Genomic DNA, 18,855 nt, shown 5'->3' with positions numbered 1-18,855 from the left:
ATGGTGATGATTTTGTATTGCTTTTGGTTTTAAAATGGTTTTCATATGAGAAAATCAATCACATAAAATGAATCACATAAAAAGGAAAATATATTATCATTCGAATTAAAATGATAAATCAAATCTCTTGTTTAAAGAAGTCTTACGTTTAATGTGTTATATTTTTTGTCACGATGATTTTGAGTGAAGATATTTTATGTTTAATAAAATCATGTTTGATTTGAAGTAATGATTTAAAATCATGCTTAATGAGTTTATTTTTCAAAATTATACATGATGATTCTTATGATTAATGGCTTATCAATCTTTGCCATTTCTTTTTTCATTTTAAATGTTTATGCATGTTTTTATTTAGCATAAAAATTTGTGCATGCGTATATAAAATCAATCATGTGATATTGAAATATGTAAATCACATAAATTGAAACACGTAAAAAGTGGAAAGCTTTCTCCTTCAAAAATTTCTTTTTCTCTATCTTATTGATTTTTCAAAAAGAGATTAATGAATCTATTTGTGTTATTTTATGAATTTCATGAATTATTAAATTGATTTTGATGACTTAGATTTGAATGAGTTATTAATCTAAATCAAGATCTTGATTTCTCCATATTTGATACTTGAGATCTTTCTATGAATTGAGATCTTTTTCTCCTTATTTTTTTTTATAATTTACTAAAGAGAATATTTTTTTTGGAATTCATGACTTCTATTTCTTTTAAAGAGTAATCTCCTAAGATTTCTTTTTGTTATTTACTAGAAAAGGAGATTTGTCAAGATGAATCATTTGGAAATTGATCTCTCTTGATCTTTCATCTTTCATGTCATAATTTTTATATAATTACCTTTGTATTTATGTGATGCCTGTAGCATTGATGTAAGAAGGAAATGAATTACACCATTAAAAAATTCCCATTTTCTTCTTTCTTATTTACAATGACAAAGGGGAGAATGGAAATTGAATGAGTTGAAAATAATGATGAATGTTTTGAAAATAAATGTTTGTATCATGTTTGATTATTTTACATTTTGAAATTATGCATGATGAGTTGAAGTGATGATGGTTTAAAAATATTTATTCAAATGCATGAATCGACAATCTTTTTATCAAATAAATCATGATTGTTTTTGTAAATTCTTGGAATTATCACATGATCTTATATTTTATGATATGATTTTTACTATGCATAATTCATTGTATTCATGAAGTATATCTTATCACCAAATTTTTCTTGTTATCTTTGTCATGATATGAAAATTGATGTAAAGGGAAAAGAATTACAATATTGTATTCTTCTCTTCTTTTGATAATGACAAAGGGGGAGCAAAACTTGCTAGCTTGCTCATCTCAAAAGAGAAACAAGAAGTGCTATCTTGCAAATCTTAATAGAAGCAATGTTTGCTAAGCTACACATTTCAAAAAATACAAAAATGATGCTATCTTACACATTTCAAAAACTTGATAGTTTGAACATCGTAAAGAAAAGCAAATATGCTAACTTGCACATCTTTAAATCTACTAGCTTGCATGATGATACGTGGAAGAAGAAGCGAAAACTTATTAGCTTACACATCACAAAGAGAGCAAAATTTGTTAGCGTGCTCATCTCAAAAGAGAAGCAAAAAATGTAAACTTGCAAAATTTACAATATTGCACATCTTTAAAGTTAATGATAATTTGATGGTTATACATGTTGTAGAGTGATATAAAATTTACTAGCTTGTATATTCTATTATGATGTAACACTTGCTAAATTTGCTAACTTACAAACTGCAATGATGATAAAACTTGATAGTATGTTTATTATGCAATGTTGTAAAGCTTATATCTCAAACACTTGAAAGTTGCACTTCTCCTCTTTGATGACAAAGGAGGAGAAGTATGATGTTATGCATAATTTTATAATAACATATTGCTTGGATTTTTGAATCCAAGAGTTCTATCAATATGGCATATTGATATGGGGAGTTTGTTTAAACTCCATCATCAATTGGTTGTCATCATAAAAAAATGGGATTATTGAATCTCATATTTTGATAATGAAACTAATTGATAGTATTTATGATTTGATCTATGTTTTGAGTGACGTAAGATGCTTCGATCAGGGAGAGACAATTAAAATAGGAAAAATCATGTTGAGCCGGAGAAAAACATGTTAGAAGATTGGACGTCGAGCCAAATGATCAATCAACGTATTGGCAAAAGGCTTCGGGCCATGAGTTCGGATATCGGGCCAAAAAGAGCGAAAATTGCATCAAGTAAATCGGAGTTGCAGAGGTCAACTGGTCGATTAGGTAACAGGACGCAAGAGAGGACAATGCAACGAAAATTCGGACGAAGCGTCGATAAACCAATGACATGCCGAACAACACTTGATTTGCTTTGTAATAATTATCTAGATCGAAGTAGGTTTTATGTGTGCAGGATTAACTACGATAGCAAGGCATAAAGCAAAATGAAGTCCCGGAGTCAAAAATGTGATTTCGTTGGGAGTTCGAGAGTTCATCGGAAATCCGGACATTCGTCGAAAGTTTTGCTGGAATTGACTGAGAAGTCCAGGAGCTTGCTAAAGAAGCTCATCGAAACTCACCAAGAAGATCGTATTAAAGTCCAGGAGCTTGCTGGGAGTCCGTTGGAACATTATTGAGAGATTGTCGGAAGTTCGCTAGAAGATCACTAGAAGCTCGCCGGAAGAAACCTAGACTTACGGACTTGTTTAGCTTAGTAAATATCTTAAATTTCATAGTTAACACATAATTAGGATTGGAATTGGGCCAACCCAATTAGGGGCCAGTTGAGCCAATGTGTAGACTATGTTGGGCCCAATGAAAAGCCCAAACAATGACCCAACATATGGCACTATCGTGGCATAATCTTCGAGACTATGTCAAGTGATGGTACCGCCCAGTGGCAGTGTCAGGTGGTGGTACCACCCAGACACAATCTCCCAAGCGATGGTACTACTAGACTAGGTGGTGGTACCACCCAGTGTCAGTGCTACAAGCGATGGTACCGCCGGGACCCGGGAAACCTAAGATGAGACATTTTTAGGCTCCAAGTTTGAATCAACTTGAGGCCTATAAATACCCCTCTCATCCCTGGTTAACATACACAAAAATTGAGAGTAAAAAAGAAAGAAACGCTGTTGTAATCTTGTGTGAACTCCTCTCAAAAATCTAAGTGTTAGAATAGTTTGAGAGATGAGTAAGTGGGGGTATAAGGGTTATCTCCCAAACCCGGTAAAAAGAGAAAGGGCTGTAAAAGGTGGTTGGTCTTCGCCTATTGAAGGAAGACCGATAGTTGATGCCAATGGCCTTGACGGAGGAGGAATCGGAAGTGGATGCAGGTTACGACGATCGAACCATTGTAAAATCTAATTTGCATTTCTTTTAATGTCTTTACTTACATTGCAAACTACTTTACTTACTACGCTTCCGTATACTTTCAATTTCAAGCTATCTTTCCGAAATCAGCTTTAATCGAACGAGAGATTTCGAACCGACGTAATTTTTACCGCTGCACTAATTCACCCCCCCCCCTCTTAGTGCCGACTCGTTCCTATCACTATAGTGATATCCATGGATTTCCTCCTCAGAGTACTCAAGGATACTCTATCGTGCTTTGAATTCTTGATCTAGGTTAGCTCAAGGTCCAATTTCAACATAATGAATAGCCTAGGTGATCTAGGAATATAATATATTATAAATTTGATTGGATTCAAATTATAATTATCAATAAAAAATAATAATTATAATATATTTTTTTATAAAATAATTTGATAAGAGGAATTTTTTTTGAATTACTATCTTAGATCTTTGCTCTCATCGATAAAAAGATAGGATCTCAAAAGAAAAAGAAAATCAATTATTAATATATTACAAATCTTTTTTCATCTTCCTCTTATCTCTAATCTATCACTCATAACAATCAATAATAAGAAAAGAAAAGATAAATATGGTTCCCTTTATAGTTTATAGTTCAAGTATGTATTGTAAATTTGATATATCATTGTTTCACTTTAGTTTCTAACATTGAAGTTTTTTATAAAATATTAGCATATTATGGATTTTATGCTTACAATTTGTATCAAAATTATATTTTAAATTTAAATATTTTAATTTATAAAAATATTTTAAATCTATTTTATATTTAGGTTTACTTATTAGCATTCTTCGCTTGTGAAAGAATGTTATCCAATTTTGATTTATTATATTTAAATGATTTGTTTGTGTTGTATCTATTATGTCCTGTCGTTTGCTTGCGAGCAATATGAGATTTCTTATATTTGATCGATGGGTCATTATCGACAGCTTCTTATCAACAATAGCATTATTAAGGGTGATCGTATTCGTCGATCAACAATAGATGGGATATTTTCTTTCTCAATTTAACCATAATTCAAAATTTACTTAAATATCTTTTAAAATAAATAATTAATAAAAATATACAAGTTATGGGCATTTAAGTAATCTTAGATATATTAAAAAATCGAAACAGTTTTCCTTAATTCAGTCAACTCATGCGGGTTATCTAAAAACTGATGGGGTCAACACGTTCATTCTATTCTTTTAACACGATCGATTTAGTAAGTGAATCAGATCGATTAATGATCTATTTCTTATTTTTTTTCGATCTAACCACCGGTCATGCATCACAGAGATCAGAATAGTCTTTGCAGCTGCTTAATTCTTCGCACTAAAAGAAAATTCCAAGCTAATATATAAAATTTTCACTGCTCGCAACATAAAATAAGAAAAAGGGATATCCCAATTTCCAAGCTTTCAGCATTGTGTGGCATTTCTTGAAGTAGATATATCAGTAGTCCCATCACGAAGTGGATTGCTTTGGGGTCACAAACATCCGCAATAATTGAACGGCAGATGTATATTCTCTTTCCAAAGTCATGTGGACAGAGAGAATACATAAAAACAAAAAAAAGCTTCCCCCATTTATTTATAAAGTCAGATTCTTTTCCAACTCGGCAAAGAAAGCCGATACATTAATTCAAGGAATGGTTTGACTTGTGCATAACATTGAGATCTTTATTTATAGCTTTAAAAATAAAATAAATAATTTTATTTATTCTAATACGGTGAGTTGTATGGACGAAAAATATAACATATCACATCGTATACTTAATCAATATAAAAATAAAAAAAATAAAAAAGATAATTTTAATATTTATTCTGTTTCTATTGATTTTATCAATAAAAAGATAATTTAAATATATGATACGTGGAAAACGAAAAATGTGTTAAAATTACCTTTATATTCGTTACTTTTCACGTATTATGCTTGTTATTAATGTAAGTAACGATATTAGGATAAATAAAATTTTTATTTTGTTTTCAGAATTATAAGAATCTAAATATAAATTTATTAAGTAGAAAGACCATGATACTAAGAGAATCTAAGTATAGAAAGAAATATATAATTAACATTAACATTAATAAAAAGTGAAGAACAAATAGAATTGAATGATGTATGAAGATAGCATGCATGTGTTTAAATATATTCCTTTATTTGGTTATTAGTATTTGATAAATTACTTAAAAAATTCATGTTTTTATTTTGTCAAACTTTATCATAAGTACTTTGGGGAAAATGAAACTAAAAAAAATAACAAATCATGATTTGTACGAAGAAAAAAAAATCTTCAATGAGGTATTAAGCATGTGAAATGAATTGAAAAGAAATTTTTATTAGTTCTATTTTCACTTTTTACATAAAGAGATTGATTTTTTTTAGGAAAGAAATTTGTTTTGAATGATCCAAAAATGATAGGAATATAGATTAATGGACCATTGATTATATATATATATATATATATATATATATATATATATATATATATATATATATATATATATATATATATATATATATATATGTGAATCATTTTCGGGCATATGTTAAAAATATAAAATTAATAAATCATGTCTCATTCTTCCATTGAATAATATTGATAAACAAATTAAAGAAAACCAAATTGGTCAATCAGCATTCTGATCCCAAATTCAAATCCAAATTTTGTTGGCTGGTAATCAGCACTTCATTTTCCAAAACAAATCGGACAAAGGCAAATCCTCTCTCTACATGAAATGTTTCTTCTTGCAAAAAAAAAAAAAAACAGCTTCAAAATTGTTAGTAAGTATGCATAGAGATTGAAAGATAGTTTAAAAAAATAGTTCTACGAAAGTAAGAATTGAAAGAGCCGTGTCATATTACATATTACCGGATTGGATCATGATTTCATATCATATATTTAACCTTGACTAGTTTAATTTAGATTCAATAAAAATAATAACAAGTCTTAATTAGGTGAGGAAAAAAATAAAAGAAGATAATAAGTAATTTTGAAATGTGGAATATTAATTCCAATCAATTTGACTTAGAAAATTATCATCAATTTTAAAAGAAAAAAATCCTAAGCCTCTAATTTAGGGAAAGGAAGGTCAATAGATCCTCGAGGAAAGAAAGAAAGAAAGAGCATCACATAAATCTGACTACCATCAAACCACAGTTTCCACATCTTCACTCAGAAAAGAAAAGAAGTGGAAGAAAGAATCAATCACCTCTCGATAATGTACCAAAGTCGGGCTCATGTTTCACAATCACATCTTGTTTATATTAACAGATGGCAACCATACTACAAATTGACTTAAGAATGAAAAGAAATATCTAATTGGAACAGCACACTAAACTATGCTGGCGTTACCACCACCATCACACATCAGCCCCCCATGGGATCTTAGTCAAACTCCTTTAAGAAGAGAATTGTGTTGAAGGTCTGCACCCCCTATCTTGATCTTGTCCAAAAGACCTTTGTTCTGATTCCCTAAAGAGAGTGGCACCTTTCCGCATTTAAAAGAATGCAAATAGGAGACCAGTAGTGGTCACTGCAACAGTTAATGATGCTGGGAGTAGAGAGGAAGCTCTCCCCCTTGTTGGGTCACCATCTCCAGAGGCCAAGCTTGCCAGCCAAGAGTCATCTTCCATCACTGGTTCTGTTGTTTTTGGTGCAGAATTCTTGGTGGCTTTTTGGCTGTCAAACAACACCATGAAACAAATCATTTGTTTGAGGTACATTAGATCAAACATATGTCAATTACTTTGACAAACAATAACTTACTGATCAGACATATAAGCTGAAGAAAGAAAAAAAAGCTGTGGAATCCTGCTTTTTTTTTACAGATATACCCAAGTCACTTTAGAACTCAGACACCACCACCACCCACTAGCTTCTGAAACTGGATCACCACCATGCATGGTGGGGAAAGAACAAAGCAAAAGAAGAAAGAGGGGTGTGCTAAAGCCTAAAGCCTCTTTTCCCCTTTCCTTATCTTGTCCTTCCTCCTACTAAACCTTCCAGGGAAAGACAAGAATGGAAAGAGAAAGCAAAAGAAGAGATTATTTTAAGAGGTCAAAATGGAAGAGTTCCTCATCGAGGTGGACCAAGAAAGTTTTACGTGGGGTGAATATGGCATTCACCGATTCCCCTATCAAGATTGGCATTGTGATTGATAACAGTGTAATCTTCATGACAAGTGTCTCAAGAACACAAAATTGTTCATACTATTTTTCTGCCTCCAAGAAAAAGGACCGTGGAATGAGAGATGCAAGGGAAGGAACATCGAAATTTGACTTTTCTAAAGCTCTCTTTCTGTGTACTTAAGCCTCTCTCTCTCTCTATCTCTCTCTCTCTCTCTCTCTCTCTCTCTCTCAGTTCTTTGGTTCTTTTACTGTTGTCTTAGGTTCTTATACTGCTCTCTTTGGGAGAAGACGTTAATGGTGGACATGAATGAATGAATACCTTGGGGAGGATTCAGGGCAGAAGGTGATGGAGTATCCCTGAGCTCCGGCACAGGTGAAGGTACTGGTGGCGTCGTCGTAGGCGTAGCTGTACGAGCGCGGGCACGCGGACTTGAACATCGCCGAGTAGACGGACGGCCGGCACGTGGTCGGGCTGTCGTACTCGCCGCTGCAGCAGAACTCCGGCCGCCCGAACGCCTCGCACGCGCTGCGGCACGCCGCGGCGTCACCGTCCCCGAGCTTCAGCTCCGCGGGACACCGGCGGTTGAGGTCCGCGGCGCACCCCGTGGCAGCGCACCCGTCTCCGCCGGTGACCTCCACCACCATCGGCAGGTTGTAGCCGTCCACGAGGCTCACGTCGTAGAAGTCCTTCCCCTCGCTGCCGTCGAGCGTGAACTCCGCGAGCGTCGCAGGTGGAGCAGCCCCGGCGCCGTTACACTCCACCTGGCCAGACCCGCAGTCGCCGGTGGCGCAGGAGCCGCGTCCGGCCGCGTCGAACGAGCATCCCGTGCGAGCCCAGAAGCGGCCGGACCAGCCGGAAGGGGCCAGGAGGGTGCGGCTAGCGCCGGCGGGGAGCTCGAAGCCGGTGGTCTCCATCTTCGAGCTGCCTGAATTGGACAGCAAGCCCGGCCAAATCGTGTCACCACATCTATTCACGAACGCGAATGTGACGCTCTCTCCTGTGCATACGCACCAAATCAGCCATTAACGCCACCTAAATCAATCACATCATCATCTGAAACCATGTATACCTGTGAGGAAGCGGAGACACATCACAAGGGAGAAGGAGATCAAGTTCTGCAACAACAAGATATGAGACATCGAAGAGCTGTTCTACAGGGGAAATGGAATGGAATGGGTGGGAGAGGATGAGGTGCGACTTCGAGAGGGAGGCTACAGTCACAATGCCACCGGAGGAAGTCGAACGGGGATGGGGAGGTGGATGTACTCTACTGGTGCTTTATATAGGCAGGCAGAAGCCAAACGAGTTGACTTTGCTGACGCTTACAATAGCAGTAATGACGAAAGAACAATGAACGGTGACCGACCTGAGCTACTCTTTTTGTTTGCTGTGGTGGAAGATTGACATGAGGCTGAATTCCTGTTAGCTCATCGTTTACGACTCCTTAATGGTGTTGAGCTTATATATATATATATATATATATATATATATATATGTGTGTGTGTGTGTGTGTGTGTGGTTAAATAATATGTAGATGTTAGGAATGTGGGTATGATTTAAACCCATCAAAGTCAGTGGATATATATATATATATATATATATTTCACTGTAATTTACGTGACGGTTGGGCAGTAAATGGCGAAGCAGGGGGCACCTGAGCCGTCCAATGAAAGGGCCACGTGGCATGAGGACGCTCGTCGGTGTAGAAACTCAAACTTTATTCACGTGCAATTTTGACCACCCCTTTTCCGGAAGATGCACGTAGGTTCGCTTATGTCTGAGGTCCGCGCAACGGTACCTATCGTGTGGTTGGAGGGAAGATGCGGGACCCAGGGACCTTGTGGAGAAAAGCAGAACGAAGGGAAGATGGAAGGATGGAGTAACGCGAACAAGAAAACAAAGAACACGGAGAAGAACGGAGGAAACCAAATCACAAGAAACTTTGGATCATAAGATGAGCAGACACGAAAGAGAAACAAGAAGCTGTCGAGAAGCCATGATTCGATCGACACCAGAAGATCTCGTCCAGGTTTGTCGACTCATCAGTCCCATTGCGGGAGCGGTGTGCATGCCAGATCAAAGAGTGGTGAGTTTGCAGAGAGTTCTGCAAATGGCAGCAAATGATGTGGGCAGGGATAGCGGGGAGCACCACATGGTGGCTTCGTTGTGATGGGCCAATCGTACTGTTAATATTATAGCTACTTGTAACGTGAGCTAAGAGGCTGGGTCATACTGCATTCCCACAATCTTTCCTAGTAAGCAACGGATCAAGGCGGAGAGATCTATGAACCATATGGCTGGCTGCCGTGTAAAGATGCATGAATGGGATAAGAGATGATGAGGCCTTTCTCCTTCACCAGTCCTTTTACATTTTTCTCTTTACAAAAGAAGCTCCCTCCTGTCACCGCGCACTTGATCGTCTTGCTGCCTCCGCAGACCTCCCATGCAGATGTTTTCCACCCTTGCTCCCTCCCTCCTTCCTTCCTCTCTTATCGCTGATCTCCATGCACGCTATAAACAATGCAATGAGGGGCAACGATAGGCGGAGCGAAAGGCGGAGCAGGAAACTGCAAGCTTATCCCTTTGCTTATTACACAAATGGATCGACCTGACAACAGCTTGGCAGGGGTCGGATAAAAAGGCCTCGGGGAGAGAGAGAGAGAGAACGCTGTTGTCGGGCGAGGCGACTCGCTTTTGGAAGCGTCGACGAGGATAAGTCGCGCATGATCTCCACTAGCTACAGGATGAGACACGGCTGATGTTTTTGCTCTCTTCCTATACATATATATATATTATATATATACGGATGCCTCGGACAGCATTCTTTTTAGATTGGCAAACAGTGACATTGATCCTAAAAGATTATGCTATGACAGATCAATTGCATGACTGACGTGGTAGCTTTTTTCATTAGATCAATTGATAATAATTTATTAATGATAGTAAAAGAGTACAGTTTCCACGCTAAATCAACTGTAAAAAGATAAGCATGTTTTGACCAAATAGGGATGAAAACATTACAAATGTCAGCTATTACTTGATAACATATTGAGTATGAACACATTTAGTTGTATTTTTTGTTTTTTTTAACAACGTTAATCAGCCTTTTATAATGAAAAAGACATATCTATTACAGTACGAGTGAGATTAATCGAGGAATCAACCATTATAATTGTAAATTAATCCAAATTATTAGGTCGTCTACCAACACAAGCTCGACTCTTTAATCACTTTGCTACATGAGGCTAATTCTTAATCGACCACTATACTAAATCATAAAGACGACGAAGGATTGAGAGAAAATCAAATACATGGAAAATTGAAAGAAATGGGAACCCTCAAATTTAAGTAACATTTATCATTATTGAACTTTAATTTCAGAGGAAACACCGACCTTAATCTGTTGCATAAATTGACTTCAGATGGAAACAAATATACCATAATATATACCAACTAAAATCATGAAACAAATAACAGAAAATAAATAAATTATATAATATAATATTCGATCAGGCTGGTAATACATCCATCCGATCATAACCTTGCGATCACAGTTCCCTAAGAAAACATAGTAGCAAAAAGAGCAATATATAAACATCAAACTGAGATATTGCATCCACGACCACAATTCAACTGAGCTTCTCCTGATCAAATATTTTGAAACACAATAGTATGGAACACTAATTCACTTTTGTACCAACTCCCTCTTATCCTTTTGATCTGATGCACATACCACAGATTTAGTTAATTATACTGAGAATCAGTAACAAATAATCTTGATTTACTTACCATAAACATTGTCCTCCAGGCAAAGATTGTGTCCTCGGCACTGAGATGCATCATGTAGTGCTGGGATTTACCAAAATCACAAGATCCTGTACAGAAGATTAAAGTTTAAATCCTTGTGGAAATTAAACAAAATAGAGTTTACGCACTCACACAACAGCCAGAATGAATATGTCCAATAACTTGACAGTGGAAGAAACGGCAAAATGGCTACTCATGACGAAGAATGATGCACATTTCAAGAACCAATATAAATATCACGCAAGAGTCAAAATTATTTAAAGACAAGAAAAATGAACTCCTAATAAGAAGTAAAAGTCCGATGCTGGTAGTATGGTCTTGTAAATAAACTCATAGTCATGTCAGTAAATGCAATTAGCATATACCACAACAAAGAGAAGTGTAGAGACAGTAAAAATCAAGAAATTTACATATTCATTATGTAAGCCCAACAACAACTCTGAAAAAAACTTGGATGATTCAACAGAAGATTCCAACTTTTACCAAGCCATTCTGATTAATCATGCAACAAATGGCACAGAGTCATAGGGACTTTAATAGACAATTTTACTGGTTCAGTTTTGATATTCCTTCACATATATTATCTCCATCAAAAGAATTTGCAGTAACTTCTAATGTGCAACTAAATGTCATTTTAAGACATGCCATCACATAATTCTTTGAGATTCTAAATCGTGCTTTACCATTATTCTGGTAATGATGCACCTGACTTCAGCCAATTGTATCAACTAAATATCTTATTTAACAAATCAGGTGTAAGCATTGCCTATCAGAAATATTAGTTTACATCAAAAGTTAAAACATACAAAGCACATTCTTAAAACAATCATAGCATAGTATACATTTCTTATCTGCTAATGTGTTTTCCCCTCACCACTTGCACCCACAGGCTCATGTCCAGAAATAATGCCCCTGAATTATCAGGACAGCAAGCAGAACCGTCTAAATGAACAGAAACATGTTATTACTAATGCAGCAGGCTAAAATGGAACTCACCTGATGACAGTTTATACGATAACCTTGGGGAATGTTTAACTAACAATCAACAACTCATTTAACACTTGTAACTCGCAAGATCCTCAATCTATGCACAACTACAATCATTGCTGAACAACAAAGACAATAAGCATAATAAAAGAAAAGAATCTATAAGCACGAATGATTCTAAAAACAATATTCCAAAGAACATTGCAATGAGCATCAGCAACCACATTGGAAACATCGTTTGATGAGGTATCACATCAAGAGTGCCAACAAGTGTTTCACATAGTGCTTCACATGAATTCCAAGAGAAACATGATACAAGAATGTGATTCTTTGATAAACACCAGAAATAGCAAAGAGCCTCAATACTCTTGTGCACAGTGCACTACAACCATGGACTGCAGCAATAACAAAAATCTAGTTGGCCAAGGAAACTGGAACTTTTCCATCAAACCCCGTTGGCAAATAATCTCCATATAAAAATCCATAACATAATAATAAGGCATCACCTTTGTAAATTCATGTCACAAGAAACTACTGCAGTATGCGGGCAGTCATTGTCTGTCAAAAGCGTCCCTACAACAGGAATATCGTTCACAGATGATAAAGTCACCTACAAGAAGTCACAGTTCAATTACATAATGTAAAATCGTTCACAGCACACAAATAATAACGGAAAGACGACCTGCAACAAGAAAAGATGATGAGAAATGTAGCACGCAATTGCACAGAATCACAACAATATATATATATACATATATATATATATATATACATATATATATATATACATATATATATATATATACATATATATATATATACATATATATATATATAATAGAAAATGCAGGCTGAGAGAACTTTCATACCCAAAATAAGCCACAATCCATCAAAATTAAACCACAGCAAATATAACAAAACACATCCATGTAGAGAGATGAAAAAGATGGAAAGACACGAGCCCGGCGTATAATCTAAAACTATCAATAAAAGGTGGTCAAAAAAGAAAAGAACACAACTTGCAAGCAATTAACCCTCAGTTCTTGGCAGGGCATTCCCGGGCGAAGTGCCCCATCTCGCCACAATTAAAACAGGATCGGTCGGTACCACTGCCACCCCCGCCATACCTGACTCCTCCGCCCCCGCCCCCGCCTCCGCTAGCCTGGTAGCAATCCCTAGCGAGATGACCCATCTCACCACAGCTAAAGCAAACACCGCCGCCACCGCCACCGCCCCCGCCGCCGCCGCCGCTTCCTCCCTGGTAGCAATCCTTAGCAATATGCCCAGACTCACCGCAATTATAGCAAGCTCCACCGCCACCGAACCCACCGCCACCCCTTCCCCTCCATCCACCTCCCCATCCTCCACCATTAAACCCGTATCCTCCACCATACACCCCGCCGCGCGCGCCGCTGCCGCGTCCGCCGCCATACCCGTCCCTTCGGCCGCCACCGCCGCCGCCCTGGACGTTGGATCCGTCGGGCCCGGTGACGTCGACGGCCTTGGCGCGGCCGTCATCGCCCTCGGTGATCAAGAACTCGACGACCTCCCCCTCGGCGAGGGTACGAAAGCCCTCTGCCTTGATGGACGACTGGTGGACGAAGACGTCCTCCCCGCCGTCGTCCGGCGAGATGAAGCCGAACCCCTTGGTGCTGTTGAACCACTTAACCGTGCCCCTCGATCGCCCATCCGCCTGCGCCATCCGAACCAGAGGAACCCTAACCCTAACACAGTAGAAAGGAAGCGTCACGTTTTCCCTTCGGTCGATACTTATGGAGGCGTAGTAGCTTTGGGCGAGCAACGGGAGGGGGAAACGAAATCGAACGGTCAATCAGAAAGCTATCTGGAACACGGACTGTCGGATCAGCCTAGGTTTTATTTAGCGGGGAAGCAAGAGGCCCATCGACCAGCATCATGATATGGCGGGAAGATCAAAGAAAACGGACGGTGTTGGTCGAGTAACCTAATTATAGGATCATATGCTATAATATCGGATTAAATGTCAAGAGCAGCTAAATCATAAAGTCTAAGCTCGTGGATGAGATGGCTTTTGTTACTATAATACTCGTCTTTTTTTCTATAAAGAAAAAATATATATTGTGATGTATGTTTTTCCTTAAAGTCACTTATGTATGTGAACCTTAACCATTTTATTCATTCAAGATAAACCAAGTAGAGTTTTCAAATGATGATTGTCTTAATTATATTTGTATGTATAGTTGTCATCTAAATTATAGATTTTTTTTAGAGCTCCCTATCCGCGCATCTCATCATGAAGACTCGAGGATTGTACCTAGACTAAGCTTATGCGCTCCTTAGTCGTGCACTCGGTATGAAGACTCGAGGCCTGGACCTCAATCAAGCATACGTGCTCCCAAGTTCGTGCACCTCGACATGAAGACCTGAGATATACACTAAGGCCGAGTTTACGTGCTCCCTAGTCGTGCACTCGACGTGAAGACCGAAGGCTTGCACTTAGACTGAGCCTAGGTGCTCTTTAGTAGTGCACTCAACATGAAGAATCAAGATCTATACCTCGATCGAGCTAACATGTTTTTTTGACAAAAAAACAATGAAGCCATTAAGAGAGACGCACAAAATATATACCTCGAATCCCCCTACGAGAGACACGTGGTTCACCTCTATGGTGGGGGGAATGATAAAGGATATTATGGTATCACCCAGTTGGCAGCCATCTTAGACCCCACATGGAACTTCCTAACTGAAGTCACACACACGTCTCAAAGCGGTATGAAATGACAATGGCCAACTCAGAAATGGTTGTGTCCCAAAGCGATGCCACTCGGCTTAGAAGCGACGAAAACAGAATTCACATCGCTTGAAATCGCATGAAGCGGCACCAAAAAGTAAGGAAATAGTCCCGCACAACATGAGATCAAAATAGTCACCCTATAACATATGAACCGCTCGCATGAAATATCAATGGATGCTAACAAGCAATAGCCTCTCTACTTTCTTATTTATATGGTTGATATTGTTGTCTTGCTCCCCCTCTACCTTTGGCTAACTTAAGCATCAGATGGATTGAGCTGGAAAGCCCTCGATACAAACCTATTGTGTAGGACCACTGATGGTTAAGAGACGACTCCGCTGCAAGGATGCAGCCTCACAGCCATGAGGCAACCCTTCGACCGGAGGACAACCCATCTGTTCAAAGAGAGGACCTTACAGCCAAGCATATCTCAGTTCCTCTACCTGATCTTACCGCTTCAAAGTAGGGAGGACCTCCTATGTCAGTTTGTCACATCAACACTCCCACATTAGCACGAACGAAAACATAAGAGAACATGCACCTTCGATAGTGAACCAACAATGCTGACTCATCAGTCGACGATACTCATGACATCATCATATTATATATATATTTTTTAATAAACATTCTAAATATCCTTCTTCTCTCCCAATAAAATAATTATCTAATTCTTATGGATCGATCGTACAACTTGATGAACTTAGTTGCATATGATTTGATTCCGTAGTACATTTCTTATGTTAAACCCATTGTGTGAATCGATTCATAAAACATTATCAAGAATTTAAAAAAATCAAATTTAATTTAATACAGATAATTTTATTTATTTAAAAAAAATTGATTGAAACGGATTTGATTGATTCTAGACCATGCCGACGTGGCTCCAATCAGCCACAACGTGTGGGAAGAAATAATATTTAATTGCTATTTGCATAACATATTATAATCATTAAAAAAATCCAGTAAGGAGAGTCGCAGCCAATTGGAAGGGGACGGCCGATCAACGACTTGATCACGCTGTCTTTTGCATGTCCCCAGTGGCCAAGGGACGATGAGAGTGACCGCCCCCAGGTTTCAGAATTTGCCCCTTCTATTATTCCTTTCTTTTAGAGTTTTATCTCTTTCTTTCTTTGCTATCTATTGGGTCAGAATTTACAGTTAAACGATGCCTCCTTACTATGTTGCGTGATGAGAGAAGGCTGTACTACAAAGAGAAACAAATGTGATGAAACGATCTTTCACAGGCTTCTCATCAAGCAGATACAAGGCATCACAAATTTTCAGTACCTGTCAACACCCTTGAAGATATGTACATAACAAGGAAGAATAAGGGGCTCAATGGTTTGAGATCCAGCTCTTCTTCTGCTACCAGCACTGGTCCGTCTCCCATGTCCGTGGGCGGCGGTCCTGGGAGGAGCACCAAGACGTCCTCAGCGCAGTGAACACCACCGACTTAACCCTTCGGTCGTAGTCGACGCGCTTCTCTGGGTCTGAGAGGATCTCGTAGGCCGCGCGGACGCGCATGAACTCGTCCGCTGCCGACGCGCCCTTCCCCTGGGCCGCCACCACGTCCGGGTGGCACGACCGGGCGAGCCTCCGGTACGCCACCTTGATCTCAACGCCCGTGGCGTCGGCCGCGACGCCGAGCACATCGTAGAGAGTCGCGGACGAGGAGCCGACGGCGACGGAGCAGCTCGGGGGCCGGCGGCGAGGGAGGGAGGGGCTCCGGAGGAACGATTTGGGGAAGGCGAGCGACAGCGACGACATCATCCACGAGATGATTCGAATTCGACCCGGTCGGTTAATTATATAGGAACAGATGGAAGAGGGAAGAGAATCTTAGACGGTCAAGATTCGATCACAAGCGGCATGATCTCTTGATCGGTGTGCTCGAGGGTCCGTGTGAGTACATCCACTGAATCGGATCAGAGGTGTGATTGAATCCGCTCTGCGTGCTTTTACTGTCGACGGTATTGCGCAAGTGGATTGGCTTATCATGCCCACAGACATTAATGCCTAATTTTGCCCCAATCCATTGCACCTTTCTGTACCACGAAGATTCCGCCCCCAAGTATCATCTTGAGAAAGGATTCGATTGGAAGGATGCGCATGGCTCGACTCATAAGGCATGGTAGGCCCAGACAAACGCGGGTGCAGCTCGGCTCGGGTGACACAGACAGCCAAGGTTACTAAGCCGACGCATGACAGCCCAAACGCAGACCGGGGTCACTCCAGTCCTGATGGACCGGACCTGGTCGGGCTAGCCCAAACGGGCAGAAGGTGGCTCGGCCCGGTCCAAGCGGGCAGAACTTGATTTGAATCAGCAACAGTGAATCTATTTTGAAAAAGCAATGGTGTGTCTCCATTGGCAGCCGCGGCTACATGCAGCCTTCCAAAGCCAATCCTACCCCACCCGAAAAAGATATATCACCACAGAATCTCACGACCAAGGGCCATTATTGCTCACAACCATCCCTCAAGGACAGATGCCTGACCAAGAGGCTGTCCTTCCACCACTTTCTTGAAACAAACGCCCATCGTCCTTTTTTCATTCTGAGCCGTTTGATTAAATAAAGAAACATATCCGCACGTATCTCAATGTCACGAATTCGACATCTTGGTAACAATCCTAATTTTATTGATCAGAGATATGGATAACTCCGTGATACACATGAAAGGGAAGACAAAAGCAACGCGGTGCGGACAGCCAAACGATGACAATGGTAGCTCCTGCTGACGATAATGACAAGAAACCTAAACATGGATAGTTATGACGACACACGACGACTCCGGATCGACGGCCACAGAGGCGTGAACCGTCGATTATTCCTACGACGACCACCACTCCAGACGAGGACGACGACGAAGACCAATAGATCGGGATGCGCTCCTCTACATCCTCCTAAGACAGCTGACCGCAGTCGGCGACGACGACGGGCTTCTTGGTGGTGCCGCTTTGCGATCCCACCGCTTCGATGGCCTTCACCACCTCCAACCCCTCCACCACGCGGCCGAACACGACGTGCTTGCCATCGAGCCACGAGGTCTGCGCGGTGCAGATGAAGAACTGCGACCCGTTAGTATGCTTCCCGGCGTTCGCCATGGAAAGCACGCCAGGGCCCGTGTGCTTCTTCACGAAGTTCTCGTCGGCGAACTTCTCCCCGTAGATCGACTCTCCGCCGGTGCCGTTGCCGCGAGTGAAGTCACCGCCCTGGCACATGAACCCGGGGATCACCCGGTGGAAGGAGGAACCCTTGTAGTGGAGGGGCTTGCCGGAGCGCCCCATCCCCTTCTCGCCCGTGCAGAGGGCCCGGAAGTTCTCCGCCGTCTTCGGCGTCACGTCCGCGTACAGCTCAATCACGATCCGCCCCACCGGTGAGCCGCCGACGGACATGTCGAAGTAGACGCGAGGGTTGGCCATCTCCAATCGATCGACTATGATTTCAGGTGAGCAAATCAGACCCCTCTTCGATCTGCTCCTCGCTTATGCTCTTCTCCGTCTAGGGTTCCATCTCTCTTATAGAGAAACGACGAGAGGAGATATTTAGTCTAAGGACGAATCTGCTCCGTCCAATAAGGACGCGTGTCGTGATCTTCTTGAGGTAGGGTTTGAGGAGGATGGGATCGCAGACGCGGGGTTCGGCTTAACTAGCGTATGGTTAAAAGATCGCCATTGGGTTAGGAAAAGCATATGCTGTCCGCCACTTGATGCGGGATTCCTGGGGGAGCGGCACGTGACTGGTGGGGCAGCAGATGCTCGCTCGCGTAATACGCTCCACCAAATGGTTTGCCTA

General features: G+C 40.2%; 4 protein-coding genes across 4 annotated transcripts; all 4 read right to left on the bottom strand.

Moving 5' to 3' along the window:
- Positions 1-6,586: 6,586 nt before the first annotated feature.
- On the bottom strand, positions 6,587-8,756 carry LOC135634103 (thaumatin-like protein 1). The gene is made up of 3 exons (XM_065144304.1): positions 8,564-8,756; positions 7,813-8,491; positions 6,587-7,044 (listed from the first exon to the last, which is right to left on the bottom strand). The coding sequence occupies exons 1-3, from the start codon at positions 8,631-8,633 to the stop codon at positions 6,864-6,866; spliced, it is 930 nt and encodes a 309-aa protein (XP_065000376.1). The 5' UTR covers positions 8,634-8,756; the 3' UTR covers positions 6,587-6,863.
- A 4,407-nt stretch (positions 8,757-13,163) lies between these two features.
- Positions 13,164-14,050, bottom strand: LOC103978008 (glycine-rich protein 2). Its single transcript, XM_009393705.3, has one exon. The coding sequence runs from the start codon at positions 13,988-13,990 to the stop codon at positions 13,325-13,327; it is 666 nt and encodes a 221-aa protein (XP_009391980.2). The 5' UTR covers positions 13,991-14,050; the 3' UTR covers positions 13,164-13,324.
- A 2,234-nt stretch (positions 14,051-16,284) lies between these two features.
- On the bottom strand, positions 16,285-16,855 carry LOC135634105 (chaperone protein dnaJ 11, chloroplastic-like). Its single transcript, XM_065144307.1, has one exon. The coding sequence runs from the start codon at positions 16,829-16,831 to the stop codon at positions 16,427-16,429; it is 405 nt and encodes a 134-aa protein (XP_065000379.1). The 5' UTR covers positions 16,832-16,855; the 3' UTR covers positions 16,285-16,426.
- An 821-nt stretch (positions 16,856-17,676) lies between these two features.
- Positions 17,677-18,567, bottom strand: LOC135634104 (peptidyl-prolyl cis-trans isomerase-like). Its single transcript, XM_065144305.1, has one exon. The coding sequence runs from the start codon at positions 18,480-18,482 to the stop codon at positions 17,964-17,966; it is 519 nt and encodes a 172-aa protein (XP_065000377.1). The 5' UTR covers positions 18,483-18,567; the 3' UTR covers positions 17,677-17,963.
- Positions 18,568-18,855: the final 288 nt, after the last annotated feature.

This window comes from Musa acuminata, chromosome BXJ3-3, assembly GCF_036884655.1.
Source record: "Musa acuminata AAA Group cultivar baxijiao chromosome BXJ3-3, Cavendish_Baxijiao_AAA, whole genome shotgun sequence".
NCBI lineage: Eukaryota > Viridiplantae > Streptophyta > Magnoliopsida > Zingiberales > Musaceae > Musa > Musa acuminata.
The sequence above is the reverse complement of the archived record's forward strand: the minus strand, read 5'-3'. Positions and strand labels throughout refer to the sequence as shown.

Excerpts from the sequence above, each read along its gene's own strand:
- LOC135634103 (XM_065144304.1), bottom strand. The coding sequence starts at position 8,633 with ATGTCTCATATCTTGTTGTTGCAGAACTTGATCTCCTTCTCCCTTGTG. Across the intron at positions 8,492-8,563 it reads GTGTCTCCGCTTCCTCACAG|GAGAGAGCGTCACATTCGCG; the intron begins GTATACATGGTT and ends GCGTATGCACAG. Across the intron at positions 7,045-7,812 it reads TGCCCTGAATCCTCCCCAAG|CCAAAAAGCCACCAAGAATT; the intron begins GTATTCATTCAT and ends GTTGTTTGACAG.
- LOC103978008 (XM_009393705.3), bottom strand. The coding sequence starts at position 13,990 with ATGGCGCAGGCGGATGGGCGATCGAGGGGCACGGTTAAGTGGTTCAAC.
- LOC135634105 (XM_065144307.1), bottom strand. The coding sequence starts at position 16,831 with ATGATGTCGTCGCTGTCGCTCGCCTTCCCCAAATCGTTCCTCCGGAGC.
- LOC135634104 (XM_065144305.1), bottom strand. The coding sequence starts at position 18,482 with ATGGCCAACCCTCGCGTCTACTTCGACATGTCCGTCGGCGGCTCACCG.